Raw genomic sequence first — 13,845 nt, forward strand, 5'->3', positions numbered from 1 at the left:
AACCTGTTGGCCCCAAAGAGTGGCGCCCCTTCCGGTATTTCTTTATTCTTATCAAAAAGGGAATAAAACCTGTGATTTTCTGTGAGCTGTCCCGCATGATCTGGGCTGGTAAAGACTTCCTCTGGCCGATTTCGGCAGCATAACTGTACTAGGAAACTTCATAGACAAAATCCCCACGCATTGCATGACTTTCCCGGCGCATACATGCACTTTCTCAAACCTAGCAAGAATCTGCAGCATGCTGAATTCTCTGTTTTTTGCCCCGAAAATGCACCAGATCACATGTACAACAATCCCCTCGCTTCCCTGGAGTCTGGACCTCCTGGGGGTATTAAAAAATCAATTAGGGCCAAAACCCTAAACCTGGAAAAATACACAGCAGGCTGTAATTCACTGTTTCAAGCTCCATTTCGCATTGCCGGTCGTATCCGTAGCAAGCCCTCGCGCTCCCGCACTTGTAGGGCTACTTGCCCTTTGAATCGGACGAGATTTCTCGAGTGAAATCTCTCCGAATTCACCTGTACCTGCGGGGGATTAGCAACTAGCTAATCCAGTACCTGTGCAAGAGGCTCTTGCCTCGGCAATCACGCATGAACCCACACAACTGTAGATACAGATGAAAAGCCCTCGAGCAGGGCATCACGTTTTTGTATCCAAAGGGGGAGAGAAGGCAAGCTTTCTATTAAAGCTGTGAAACCTGCACCCACTACTCACCCACACTTTGTAGTCACTTATGGGAAAAAATCAGCCTTCTTTTGAGTTAATTTCCTAGCACCCACCGACTTATAAGTGTAGCGAGGGGGCCTAAATGACTTTGAACCGAGCCTAGACACCCTTTTACTACTCGGATTCTAGTGCCAGTCGGGCCAACCAACTCGTGGCGACAAGGCCTTCCAGTCTGCGGGTGAAACTCTCGGCCATCGGCCGTTTTACACTGGCCACCCAATGTCCGGCCATTTGTGACTTCAAAACGAGGGTCCCAAAAATTAAATAAAAATCATCGGAAAGAAAACAACAACTAAGGTTAGTCTCGTGACAGTAATTAACATTTGCCACATCCTCGTGACAGTTTGTCTTGGACCCCCTCCCAGTGTGATTTCCTTCTCTCTATTTGTCCCTTAAACAGCCTTCACCTCTTTCTTTTTCTGTCCCCCTCTCTTTAAGAGACAAGGAGATTCTTAAGAGAGGAACCCTTAGGTGGAACCAAAGAACTAAGTAGCTAGACAACCAAGCTAGACGCTTTGTTTATTTATTGTGCTATCTTATTTTTTTTGTCGCATTTATTATCGGGTGTGCCTGACATTCAGCTATTTGTCAACGCTAAGGTTATGTAATTTTGGGCGCATCTTGTTTAGACATGTTTGAGGGGCCATACTTTACCCACTGTGCAAGCTGCGGTCCACTTGGTGCAAGCTTCTATCTGCCCAATGAATTGTCCATTAATATTTGATCAGACATATCTGAACCATTGCTATACTTGCCTTAATTATCCTCTTTCACATTCTGCAATTGGTGGTGATATTTCTTCTAATATTTTACAGATACCAACAAAGGGAAAACATGGGGGCAGCCGAGATAAAGAAGAAATTCTGGAGCATGCTGTTTCTATTATTGCCTCACTTTTAGGTATGAAATAAGTAATCTTTGTTGCTACTTCAAGCTGTCAAAAAATGAAGAACTTGCAGTTCTTGTGTAAGAACTCGAGGTGAACTTGCAGTTCTTGCATGCCATCCCTTTTTTTTTTTTCTTATGAGTCAAAATCTGAAGCTACTTGAAGGAAAAAAGAAACATCGGAGGGTTTTCTTGTTTACAATCTTGTGAACCTTCGGCAGCTATCTTTTTTAGGTGGGCTGACGCGAGGTTCCAGAAGAGAGCGTGTGATAGGCAAGTTTACAGAAAATGAGTTCGAAAAGATCGATCGACTTATGGAATTGTACATGAGGTGTGCCTACAACTAGCAATTTGGTTTTTCAATAGCAAATTCATTGACTATGTTTATCAAGGAGATGATTCCTACTAATCGTGTTCATGTCTTCAAGTCGATTGTTAGGTATATGAATCGCGTCAAAGTTGAGACCAAGCGGCTGGAGACCCTGGAATTGGATGATGTCGAGGTTGCCCATTCTTTTTGATGTAAACCCTCTTTTCTATCTACACTAAGGAAGCAGGAATCATGTTGTATTTTCCATTCTCAATTCAGATGGATGAGGAAGACAGATATTTAGCCAAAATGGAAGCCGGGCTTTACACATTGCAGGTTTGCATAACCTAGTGAAGTTTCATAATAGTTGCTGTTTGTTGCCTTGTGCCAATGTGGTTGGCTTTTGTGGTATCAACTGACGTATGGCGACATTTTTTGCAGCTTTTGGCTCTCATTTTGGCTCATGCGTGGGCATCAGAGTAAGTATAAGTGAGACCAAAGGCATCACCAACTTACTCATATTGACCTGATCTGATCTATATCAATTCTTGCAGGAATCAAGGTATCAGAGATCGTATAGATCTCCTTCTGAAACAGCAAAGGCTATCGAGGAAGGATGTGATTCAAATACTTCAGGTATTCTGCATGCCTCATTTGTTTGCTTCAAATCGTTTTTGTGGCCCTTAGACATTGGCAAACATTTTATAAGCATTCCATGGTTTATGTGCTGTGAGGTTTAGATTATGAAATAGAGCATGCAAGGCTGATAAAAGGACCTGTAATCAAATCATTTTGCTCCCTTTAATGAAAATGTGACTGTTTCAGGGAGCCAATTTAGCATGGGATAGGAGACCTATCTCAACACGGTGGCAAGGAGAAGACAAGCATGATGAAAGCAATTTGGCTAGAAGTTTCAAAGGGGTGGTGATCAATGACCTTGGCAAGGCAACAGTTGTCTAGCCTCACCTTTAGTAGGAGGGGATGCCACGTGCCCTTAGGCTCCAGCATGGCCATGCCGCTATAAGCCAGAGTCAACGCATAGACTAGGAAAGCTGAGGTGATTTTTGTACAGACTCCTTTGTGAGCCTGTTCGCAAACCTGCATGAGCAGACAAAACCAAACTAGATATGACCAATGTGTAGCTCTTTTTGCAAAATTGATAGTCCGAAGTGTAGTTGGTTGTCCAGTCGTTTAGGTTGCATGCGCCAGTGTTGGCATGTAGCTAGTAGTAGCAGTAGTACTAGTACACTGTAGTACGTGTGGTTGCGGTCTCGTATTTGCTGGAATGACATCACTTGGAGTTATACACGCTCTCAAATTTTGGCAGCATTATTTGTTGAGACATCAAGATCACCACAAGATCATGTGATGCGCGAACATGTGCAAGCCTAACCTAGTTACTTTTTGCAGGTACTTTCTATGACGATTTAACTGAAGTGACTTGGCCCTTGTTTAAGAGAACTTTTATTAAAAATCTTGGCCACAATGTATAGAATCCTTGGTTGACCTCACTTTAAATTTCTATAGAAGTGACCCTCGGGAGCTCATTTAGAAACACAGTAGAAGAAGGCCGCCCACTTAAGGTATCAATCCAGCCACAGTTCCTCCCAGATCTTATGCCTTTCATTGCTCACCATGCCATATATGTAAAATTGGGGAGGGTCCAAAAAGAAAGAGAGGCTGTCTAATCATAGTAGAATATTGGTTACCAAATTATCAAGTGTGTGGGTGTGCTTGCGTGAAGGTGTGTGTGTGTGTGGGTGTGTTTTTCTTTGTTGAGTGCATATATTGATACCGAGTTCTAAAACTACTATAAGGCACTGATGATGTTAGTAACTTAGTGGGTATATCGGCAGTAAATAGTTGATACTATGTTTGATGAAGCTGATGGTTATGTCGTCACGTGGATGATGATCATGAGTCTGTAATTTGCAAGGGTGAAATTGGGCTTTTCTCAGATTATCTCATGTGCGTACGCACACACATGCACAAGCACGTGCACACACCACACAACTGATATTCAACTTCAGAAAAGCCATTCTGTCCTTCAATTGTGTCTCTCTCTTAGCTTGGAGCCACTAGAATTCAGCACAAGGTCTATAGCTTTCTGGCCTCTTTCTATCTCCCTCTCTCTAGCAAGACATCAGTCTAGCAGCACACCATATTTTACCTCAAATGCCAGAGCTTGTATCTTCACAATCATACCTCAGAAAGCATGTAGTGCGTAAGACATAGAAGAGGTGCAGATATCTCAAAATTTTTGTACTTTTCTTAGCCTTGTCTTTTTTTTTTTTGGGTCTGTTATGTTTCAGGAATACCATGATAATATTGGGGATTTGGACGGGCCTGAAGAAAGGGAAAAGGCGTGCAGCAAAGTACAGAAGATTATTAGCTCCATGTAAAGGTTTTCACTTGAAAAGATGAGGTTGAGATTGTACATCAATGGAAAGCAGTTAAATTGATTCAATTTTGAGAAAGTGCTGTCTTTTTGTTTTCAAAGAAAAATGGAAAAATCAAGTAGAAGCCACCTCTAAGGGGTTGACTTTGTATACCACGCATGTAATGACATTCTGGAAAACTGCCACACCATCGAACATTTGAAAGACATCGTCTTACTGAAATAGAACGTCAGAGCTATTTTCGCATTGTAATTTTAAACTTAACCCCCAGTTGAAAGATGAAACTTTACAAAAGGCTTGCCTTTACGGACATTCAGTGTTGCCTTATCCTTTCTTACAATGTCAAATAGTGATGCCAAGAAATGGCGCAGATATTGCGCAAAGGAAGGTCTCCATCCTCTAATTGAGAAGTTGCAAACAGAGCTAGATTGGTAAGGTAGTTTACCGATCATACAGAGCTTGTCAAGACCACAATTTCATTTGCTTAATCTGTTTCAAGAGTTGAGCAGTCCTACAGCTTGAAGCCAATTGATATGGTTTGTGATTATGTTTTCAGTGAGCAATCCTAAGCTATTTGTTAATTTAGTCATTCGACTATAAAAGAGTGCTTGAGCAATTTAAGTACCCGTAGAAGTAATCATGAGTTGGGATCTGACCACTTTGTAATTAATTAGGTGTGGGTGCACCTTGATTTATTGAGTGGCCCAACAATCAGCATAATTTTGCAATATGGTTTTAAATTACAAACCAGCATGCATACTCTATGGTTTTAAGAATGGTAACCTAGTGGTTCAGGAGGATGTGGATGCATATAGATGTGGGGCCGGGCTGCATACCTTGGTGACATTGTACAAATTTCAGTCAGCCCTGCAAAAGAAAAACCCATGGTTATAAATTTCAGTCAGGCCTCTTTTGGGACCCTTATGTATTTGTGGTCCTAGCAACTGAAACCGTAACTTTTAATGCCTATATAGGAAAATGTAGGCTGGATAGGCTGTCAATGTGACAGGTTTTCAATAGCCTATGATGTCTACACTTGTGATAATCTGTTGCTTTTTACCAATCGGCTGCTCTTGCACATGTGGTACTCTAGTGTTCTCTTAAATCAATATGGAGACTTTACAATCCTCTCCATTGGCAGCTATTCTGAAACTCTAGTGCATTGAGCTTGACAAGTAACCGCATACAGTCGCTTTCCAACCAGAAACTTTGCAACATGATCACACATCACATTATGGTTATTGTGTATTTTGATTTCACATGGGTGGTATATTGTCTATTTTTATTTTTGAACGCACCCACATGGTGGATTTGAGCAAGGTCCAATGCTGGAAAAGAGCCTTTTTCTAAAAACTTGCAAAACCTACAAGTGAAAATTTGAGAGGCAAATTGGCAGTTCCTCACATTTTGTAGTGTAATACCACTTACAAATTTTGAAATTCCTAGGTTTCTTTTGGGAGCATTGGCATGTTTCTTTGGGCTCGGTATCTTTTTGGCTAAAGCAGAAAATTTCACACATTGTGGACCCCCAATTTACCACTATCGCCCAATTATGGCTTATTGCAAGTGCCTTCCACACCATCTTGAACTCATATCCAAATTTAACTCTCAAGTCTTTTCTTTCAATATGTTGCTCACTCGAACCAAATTATAACTATCACCAGTTTCAAAGGTAGCTGTAAGCAGACACAGTTAACACATCTGAAGCTAGCAGCAAGCGACGTTCCTCGTTCGTGCCTGCAAGCCACATAATACAAATGCAGAGTGGGTGAATTCCAAGCCACATTCCGTTCCCCAAGGTGCATGTTTCCGAAAAAAGAGAATTGGGATTTCTCATGCTGCTTGCACCAATGTATGGAAAGAACTCTCAAGGGTGCCCCTTTAAAGTTTAAAAATGCTGGTTTAGAGCAAGAGCAAGAGCAAGAGAAGGAAAAAAACCCACCTGTCTTCATAGAAATTATTATAAAATTAGTAAAAATTAGCTCACTTTTTTCTAAATTTTCATCTTGGAGAAATCATAAAAAGGAATCGTCTATGGTTAAATAAAAGATTTTTCCCAGCCACCAACCTCAACCACACATTTAAAGATTGATTGGAGAATTGGCTTGCCATCTATTTTAAAATCCTCAGAACACAAAAGATTACCACCCGAATAATGAAGCTGACAACCGAGCGACAACTAAGGTGCAAATTTGAAATCCACTCATTTACTTCACTTTTGAAAAGCCGCACAACTCAAAATCTTCGAATGGAATCAAGCAGCAATATGTTTAACATGATCCACAATCAAAAAATCTGTTCTAAAAGCCAAAGCATCGATTAAAAAGTTAAACTAACCATCAAAACAGCATTGAAAGACCACATTCTTAAAACCCAAAGGCATTAACCAGAAAACAATGTATTTAAGTTTCACCTACAAGATGCATGATCATAGCAACCAGCTCAATATGATCACTACCCCAATTTGCCACAGCTTAAGCATGATCAGATACCCCAGGTACATTTCTTCGCGTCATAGAGATGCAAAGTATTTGAATATGGATGGAATTTACACTAGAGATGTGGAGTATTTGAATATGGATGGAATTTACACTAACTTGGTGGTCTGCATATGAGGTGATATAACCGTTATACAATCGTTCTCATATATAAAACATATCTGGTGTGTGGTTGCAAGGGCACCCATGGACGTGCGAGGGTTCTTAACCACTTAGCAGACATATCATATCCGCCAAATGGTGATTCTATCAATTGCTCCATCATTTCATTCAGTTGGTCTTTTCTCAAAACCAGGGGATATGGCCTGCTTAATGGGCTGCACATTCACACCTGTTACGACGGCTGCAGGTGGCCCCAATTTGCAGCTTTCTACCATGTTGTCAACAACCGAGGGCTTGCCAGCAAATACAGCCTCCACAGACCCATCTCGGCGGTTTCGCACCCATCCATCCAATCCAAGCTTCCGGGCTGTTTCCACTGTCCAATTGCGGTAGAATACGCCCTGCACTGTGCCTTTGATGCGAACATTCACCTGCACAAGTGAGAAACAAAGAGAGACGTTTGCTGTGTGTGTAAGCTGGGTTTCAGATCGAATGTGTTCATTCAATATAGTTGCACAGAGAATCTAGAAGAAAGGGGCATGGCGATGAGCGCTTACTGTTTTGATGTCCTCGACGGGATTGGGGTTAGGAGCAGAGTCTGTAGAAGGCAAGGTGGCCATGGCTATTTGGGTCTTGAGACCTCTTCTGCACCAGGTTCTAGCGGTTATGTGCTGCGCCAAAGGAGAGTGAGCTCGAGGAAGATGAGGACCCAAATTGTTGCAGCTCATTTCCTTCGACACATCGCACGACTGTTTCTTTTGTTAAATGGGACCTGCCAATTAGTCTCCACTAAATGGTACTAAATGGTACCTGTTCAGGGCTAGAAAAATACATTTTCCCTAACCGGTGAAAATAAGGGTAAACTTGAAATTTTCCCGTGTTTAAGGTCAATATTGGAAGCTTTTGCAGGTGATTCCACTAAAACTTTTGTAAATTTCCTGGTTTTCTTAAAGGTAAGCTCAAAATCTAACTGGGATTTCACAATTTCAGTCCGCTAGAATGCATCCCCATGGAGGCTAGAGCATAATTCTGCATACGTCAGTATCAGGGGGTAGATAGTTGTCTTTTCCTTCCTCTAGTTTGTCACATTCTACAACTCTACAGAGTTAGCTTCTGAGGACACCGTTTTGCAAAAGCTGACAATTGACGCCGAGCTTAGAATGCTGCCAACTGCTTGGTGCAAACCCTATCTAAGGTATATACACACTTTTATGTTCTTTTTGTATAACATATGTTCTTGTGATATAGGTTGAGTCATACCTTGTGGTGTTGAGGATGCAAGAAGCTCCTCACCTTTTGAAGGGTGAACCGGTGAGTGTGGCGAGGAGCATTGCCCTATGGTGAGAAGAATAATGTCTAGTAATGAAGGTTAAGGAATCGAGAGGTGAGTGGATTAGTGAGGCTTGGAGGGGAACCTCGACCCTCGTCCATGTGGGATGGTGGAGTGTTAGGGGAGACTTGGGGGCGGGGGTGAGACTAATTTATTGAAATTGGATCCAATCGAACGCACCCACTTGCTTTTGAGTGCAAGTGGGTAATTGCGTATACTTGATGCTTGCTTGTGTGCAATCGGGTCCAATTGCATGTAATTTGGGTGCACTTGGTTCTAAGTTGGGTCCAAATGAATAAAAGTGAATACAATTGGTGCATTAAAATCTCAATTGTATTCGATTGAGTGCAATTGTGTACAATTGAGGTGTAGTTGATTTTAATTTGGTAAAAAAGGGAACAAAATAAGTCAAAGTGAGTACAAATCTATGAATTGTGATCAATTGAGTGTGTAATAGGGTATGATTGAGATTCAATCGACTTAATGGGTTCCTAGTAAGTCTAACTCGATCTTAATCAAGTTCACTGGGTCCCATCAAGCCAAATTGCATGTGTTTGAGCCCAATGGAGTGGATTTGGGAACACTTGATGTCTGCTTGCTGATGCAATTTAGTGTAATGGCATATAAATTGGGTCCATAAAGTCTGAGTTACATGAAATTGGGTCCAATGAAGTGCAGTTGGTCCAATTGAAGGCCAATTGCATGAAATTTGGTGCGATTGGACTTCAAACAATTGTGTCCAAATGCATGAAAGTGGATACAACTGGTGCAATTGAGGTATGACTCAGCTACATGAGTTCACTTGGGTACACTTGAGATCAAATGGGGTGTACTTGGGTCAAAAAGAGTCTAAAATAAGTCAAAGATTGAGATCCAACTAAGTGCAATTGGATTGCAATGAGTCCAATTGACCAAAGTTGCATGCAATTGATCCCAATTGAGAATTCTTAGATACATTTGATGTCTACATGTATTCAATTAGGTCTAATACCTATATCCAACTATTGGGCTCAATGAAGTTCAATAGGATCCACGAGTGGCATGAAATAGGGGTTCGAATGCATGAAAGTGAATACTCTTGGTGCAATTGAGGCAAAACTGGATCCAGTTGTGTCCAATTCAGTGCAATTGGGTAAATTTGAAGTCTACCTGAGTGTATATGTGTTAAAAAGGGGCCTAAATTGCATTTTACTGGGTCAAACTCAATGAAATTGTATTCAATTCATTGTACAATAGGGTACAATTTAGGAATGATGTAGCTGAGTTCTAGCCAGTCCAAGGGATTCAAATCAAGTTCATCTGGATCCCACTGAGTGGAACTGCAAGCAATAAGCCCAATTGAGTAGTGGAATTTCATGTAATTGAGTGCAATTGGGTACAATTGATGTCTTCTTGAGTGCAATTGGGTCCAATAGTTTGAATTGGATACGATTAGCAACAATGTAGGTTGCAATTTATAGCTTGAGTTTAATTGGGTTGAATTTGTTACCATATACATGTGGTAGTGATGTGTGTGAACACACTAGGACTGCCGGGGCATTTTTTCTGTCTTTAGGAGGTTTTTCCCCTCGAGCACTGTATATACGCCCATCACTCTAGGGCTATCTATCTTTCCATTGCACACTAAGTAATACACTCTCAGTTGTGTGCCTTGAGCTTCCTTCATCTTCTCCAAGCTGTGTGCGTTTCCTTGCAACCCTAATTCCAACAATTGATATGAGAGCAAGTTGCATCCTCTCGGGCTCAGTCGCCAACAACTCCAACACACGCCTGCTCACTTTCTCCGATTTTTGTGAGCTTTGGCGAGCATTCGCAAATCAACAAATTTTTTGGGAGTGCTTGTAGAGCTCAATCTGCTCAGATTTTTAATTCGGGCTCATTTTGGCCTCCGTTTCCACTACAGACAGGTTTGCACAAGCAATTTCGTCATTTTGTGCAGAATTTCTATCAGTGTCATTTTTTGCATAACAGGTGCCTTACAGTCTTCTATGGTTTGTGCTATATAGCACTGTTGTTTCCGCTCTGTTTCTCCTCTTTTAGGTGTTTTCACATCAGTGCAACATTTACCATGGCTGACAACAACTTAGATGTGTTTAAGATGTTTGCTGCCGAGGACAGGTTGGATGGGGACAATTACCTTATGTGGGCTTATATGATGCAACATGTTCTTGTCTCAAAGGGTGTCTGGAATATTGTGCAGGGCATTGATGTACGTCCTGGTTCTGATGATGTAGGCGATGTTGAGGATGTTGCAGGTCTTGCTGCAAGGATTGCTGATATTAGAGTTGTTTTGCCTACGGTAGAACAAGCTCGTTGGGATGTAAAGGATGCGCAAGCTCATGCATTGATTGCGTTGTCTGTGAAGCGCACCATTGTTCCTCACATTCGTTTAGCAAAATCTGCAAAATAGGCTTGGGATATTCTAGCAGGTCTTTATGCAAGCCGCAATGAGGCTAAAATTGCTTTGCTGCTAAAGAGCTGGAATCGAAGATTATGCATGAGGAAGATGATATGGACACTTTCCTTGCTGGTGTCAAGGATATCAATGAGCAACTTATTTCTGCAGGTGAAGTCATTTCAGACAGTTTCCTTGTGCAAACTATTCTTGATGCCTTACCAGATTCATACCAGACTTTTGCTAGTACTTGGAGACTAATAACCCAAGGAAATCCTGAAGTTGTCAAGTTTGATGCAGTATGCACATTGCTGTTGCAAGAGTCACTTTCCAAAAAAACCAGGACTAGGCAACGTGCAGTTGAACAGGCTTTTATTGCTTCTCAAAGAAAGGGTGGTAACAGCAATGCAACCATTTCTTATGGTTCTGCTGCGAGTGGCAAAACTTTTGTTCCTAATGCTTATGTTGGCAACAATTCATCTCGAAATTCTGGTGATAAGGGCAAAAAGAAGATACGTTGCCATTATTGTAAAGCTAATGATCACTTGATCAAGCAGTGTCCTAAGTTGAAGGCCAAAGAGGCTAAGAAGAACGAGGGTGGTTACACTGCAAATGCTGGCTCCACTACAAATGCAGCCATTGTTGAGTCTTTTGTAAAAGGAGAATGTGATACTCATGTTGATGTAGAATGGGCTTTTAGTGTAGAGTGCACTTACAATCGTGCTGTCCATGATGCATGCTTGTTAGTTGCTACAGATTCACATGTGTGGTATTTTGATAGTGGTGCTACAAAGCACATTACCTCACATCGTGAATTGTTCACCTCTCTCGAGTCTGTCCCTCATGGGAATTCAGTCACTTGTGCCAACAATGCCTCTCTTATTCGGTTCAGGGAGTTGGAAAGATTGTGCTTATTGCTGCAAATGGATTTTCTTTCACACTTGTTGATGCACTTTATGTACCTGGGATCAAGGAGAATCTTTTGTCTGTATCCGCACTTGCTAGACTTGGACTTGTCAAATTTGTGGATGACAAATGTACAGTTCATGATCTCAGTTTTGGTGATGAAATTGTTGCATCTGGGCTTTTGTGCCGTGGACTGTATAAGCTCACTTTGTATGACAAGTGTGGACAAAATTTTGCCAATGCAGTTGCAGATTCAAGGGCTATTTCACATGCAAAACTTTGGAATGCACGTTTTGGTCGTCTGAATTTTACCAGTTTGCTGCGTTTGTAGAAATCTGATATGGTTGCTTCTTTGCCGCCTCTTGAAGCACTTTCCAAACATGTTTGTGAAGGCTGTATTTTGGGTAAGATGCAGCTTTCTAAGTTTCCAAAGGATGGTTCAGTTCGGGCCACATGCAGGTTGCAGCTTGTGCATAGTGATGTTTGTGGGCCATGCAAACTCTGTCCTTGGGAAATTACCTTTACTTTGTGACTTTGATTGATGATTACTCCAGGCATGCATGGGTATTTCCGCTTAAAGCAAAGTCCGAAGTTTTTATGTGCTTCAAACAATTCTGGCTATGGCTGAAAATGTCTTGAAATGTACTATGGGCACCCTCCGTTCCGATCAAGGGGGGAGTATATGTCTCATGAATTTAACGCATTTTTGGCTAGTCGTGGGATAAAACACCAATGTATAGTGCCATATACGCCTCAACAAAATGGTGTTGTTGAGAGGAAAAATAGCTCTCTTATGGAAATGGCAAGATGTATGGTCAAGAGTCAAGCTTTACCACATTCATTTTGGCTCGAGGCTGTAATGTGTGCCACTTATGTACTCAACAGGTGTCCTACGAAAGCATTGCAGTCTATGACTCCATATGAAGCATGGCATGATAGAGAGCCATCTATTGAGCACATGCGTGTTTTTGGCTATTTGGCTTATGGTTTAGTGCCACAAGTACAACGCAGAAAATTGGATGATAAGACTGTCAAATGTATTTGTTGGTTATAGTGCTGAAAGCAAAGGTTATGTATCATCCGCAAACAAAGCGTATTTTGGTTTCACGAGATGTAGTGTTTGTGGAAGATTCTGTTCAGCCCTTGCTGTCATGTACTAGAGACAGTAATGTAAGCTCACAGGACATTTATGACACTTTGTTGCCTATTTTCAATGGTGGAAGTAAATTCCAATGAGGCAAATGTACAGCCTATGGGGGTTTTCAAAAATGTTATAGATTAGCCTATTATTGATGCAGATGTACATGATGTACTTGATGAGGAAAGGGCTAGAAATGAGCAGGCTAGAGGTATGCCAAAATGGCTGGTGCACACTTTGCGTGACAGTAAATTGGATGCACCTTTGTCTAGTCGTACTCGTTCAGGCTCTCGCCATGCATCTTATGCATCAGATTGTTATGCTTTGGCTGTGTCTAGCTTACATGATGTTGAGGAACCTCTGTCTTTTGATGAAGCAAAAAATCAGAAAATTGGATGGCTCCCATGCAATCAGAATATGATGCACTTATAGAAAATGACACATGGACTTTATGTGATTTGCCTCTTGGCAAAAAGGCCATTGGTACAAAGTGGGTTTACAAGTTGAAATGCAAGCCAGATGGTGAGATCGATCGCCATAAGGCTTGACTTGTTGCAAAGGGTTATGCACAACAAAAGCCCATAGATTATAAAGAGACTTTTGCTCCCACTTGTCGTATGACCACTGTGCGTTTTCTATGTGCATTGGCAGCTCATTTTGGTTGGGATGTACATCAATCCGACATTGTTACTGCTTTCTTGAATGGTGATATATTTGAGGAAGTTTATGTAATGCAGCCTCGCGGTTTTGTCAAGAAAGTACAAGAGGACAAAGTGTGTATGGGTTGAAGCAATCTCCTCGTGCTTGGTATGAGAAAGATGACACTCATTTGGTCAAACAAGGCTTTCGTAACAGTCCAATAGAAAGCACATTGTATGTAAAGCGTGAGGGTGATGTACTTCTCATTGTGGTTCTTTATGTAGATGATTTGCTGATCACTAGACCAAATGAGAGACATATTGCTGAATTTAAGGCTGATTTGAATGCTACTTTCAAGATGAAAGATTTCGGGATGTTGCATCATTACTTGGGCATACAGTTTAAGCAGTGTGATGGTGGTATTGCCTTGTGTCAGAAAAGTTACATAGAGACATTGCTATGTAAGTGTGGACTTGAGGATTGCAAACCTATTGCCACTCCCATGGAAATAGGTTTG

At 41.4% G+C, this 13,845-nt stretch overlaps 2 protein-coding genes across 4 annotated transcripts in view; one reads left to right on the forward strand and one right to left on the reverse strand.

Moving 5' to 3' along the window:
- The window catches only part of LOC147417746 (ARM repeat superfamily protein), a 43,804-nt gene extending 38,937 nt beyond the window's left edge, over positions 1-4,867 (forward strand). The window contains exons 2-8 of one of the 3 annotated variants that reach the window (XM_086507153.1): positions 1,542-1,626; positions 1,846-1,942; positions 2,051-2,114; positions 2,201-2,257; positions 2,363-2,400; positions 2,476-2,557; positions 2,747-4,209. In XM_086507153.1, coding sequence (XP_086363279.1) covers positions 1,542-1,626; positions 1,846-1,942; positions 2,051-2,114; positions 2,201-2,257; positions 2,363-2,400; positions 2,476-2,557; positions 2,747-2,881 — 558 coding nt within the window. In that variant the 3' untranslated portion in view covers positions 2,882-4,209. Of the gene's footprint in view, positions 1-1,541; positions 1,627-1,845; positions 1,943-2,039; positions 2,115-2,200; positions 2,258-2,362; positions 2,401-2,475; positions 2,558-2,746; positions 4,210-4,233 lie in introns of those variants that run through there. The other 2 variants (XM_086507154.1, XR_015187303.1) reach the window with 2 other exon arrangements.
- Positions 4,868-6,702: 1,835 nt separating this feature from the next.
- On the reverse strand, positions 6,703-7,685 carry LOC147417748 (acylphosphatase family). The gene is made up of 2 exons (XM_086506796.1): positions 7,478-7,685; positions 6,703-7,351 (listed from the first exon to the last, which is right to left on the reverse strand). Exons 1-2 carry the CDS (start codon positions 7,646-7,648, stop codon positions 7,085-7,087), a joined length of 438 nt encoding a protein of 145 aa, XP_086362922.1. The 5' UTR covers positions 7,649-7,685; the 3' UTR covers positions 6,703-7,084.
- Positions 7,686-13,845: the final 6,160 nt, after the last annotated feature.

This window comes from Adiantum capillus-veneris, chromosome 30 (assembly GCF_014529385.1).
Source record: "Adiantum capillus-veneris isolate H3 chromosome 30, ASM1452938v2, whole genome shotgun sequence".
Taxonomy (NCBI): domain Eukaryota; kingdom Viridiplantae; phylum Streptophyta; class Polypodiopsida; order Polypodiales; family Pteridaceae; genus Adiantum; species Adiantum capillus-veneris.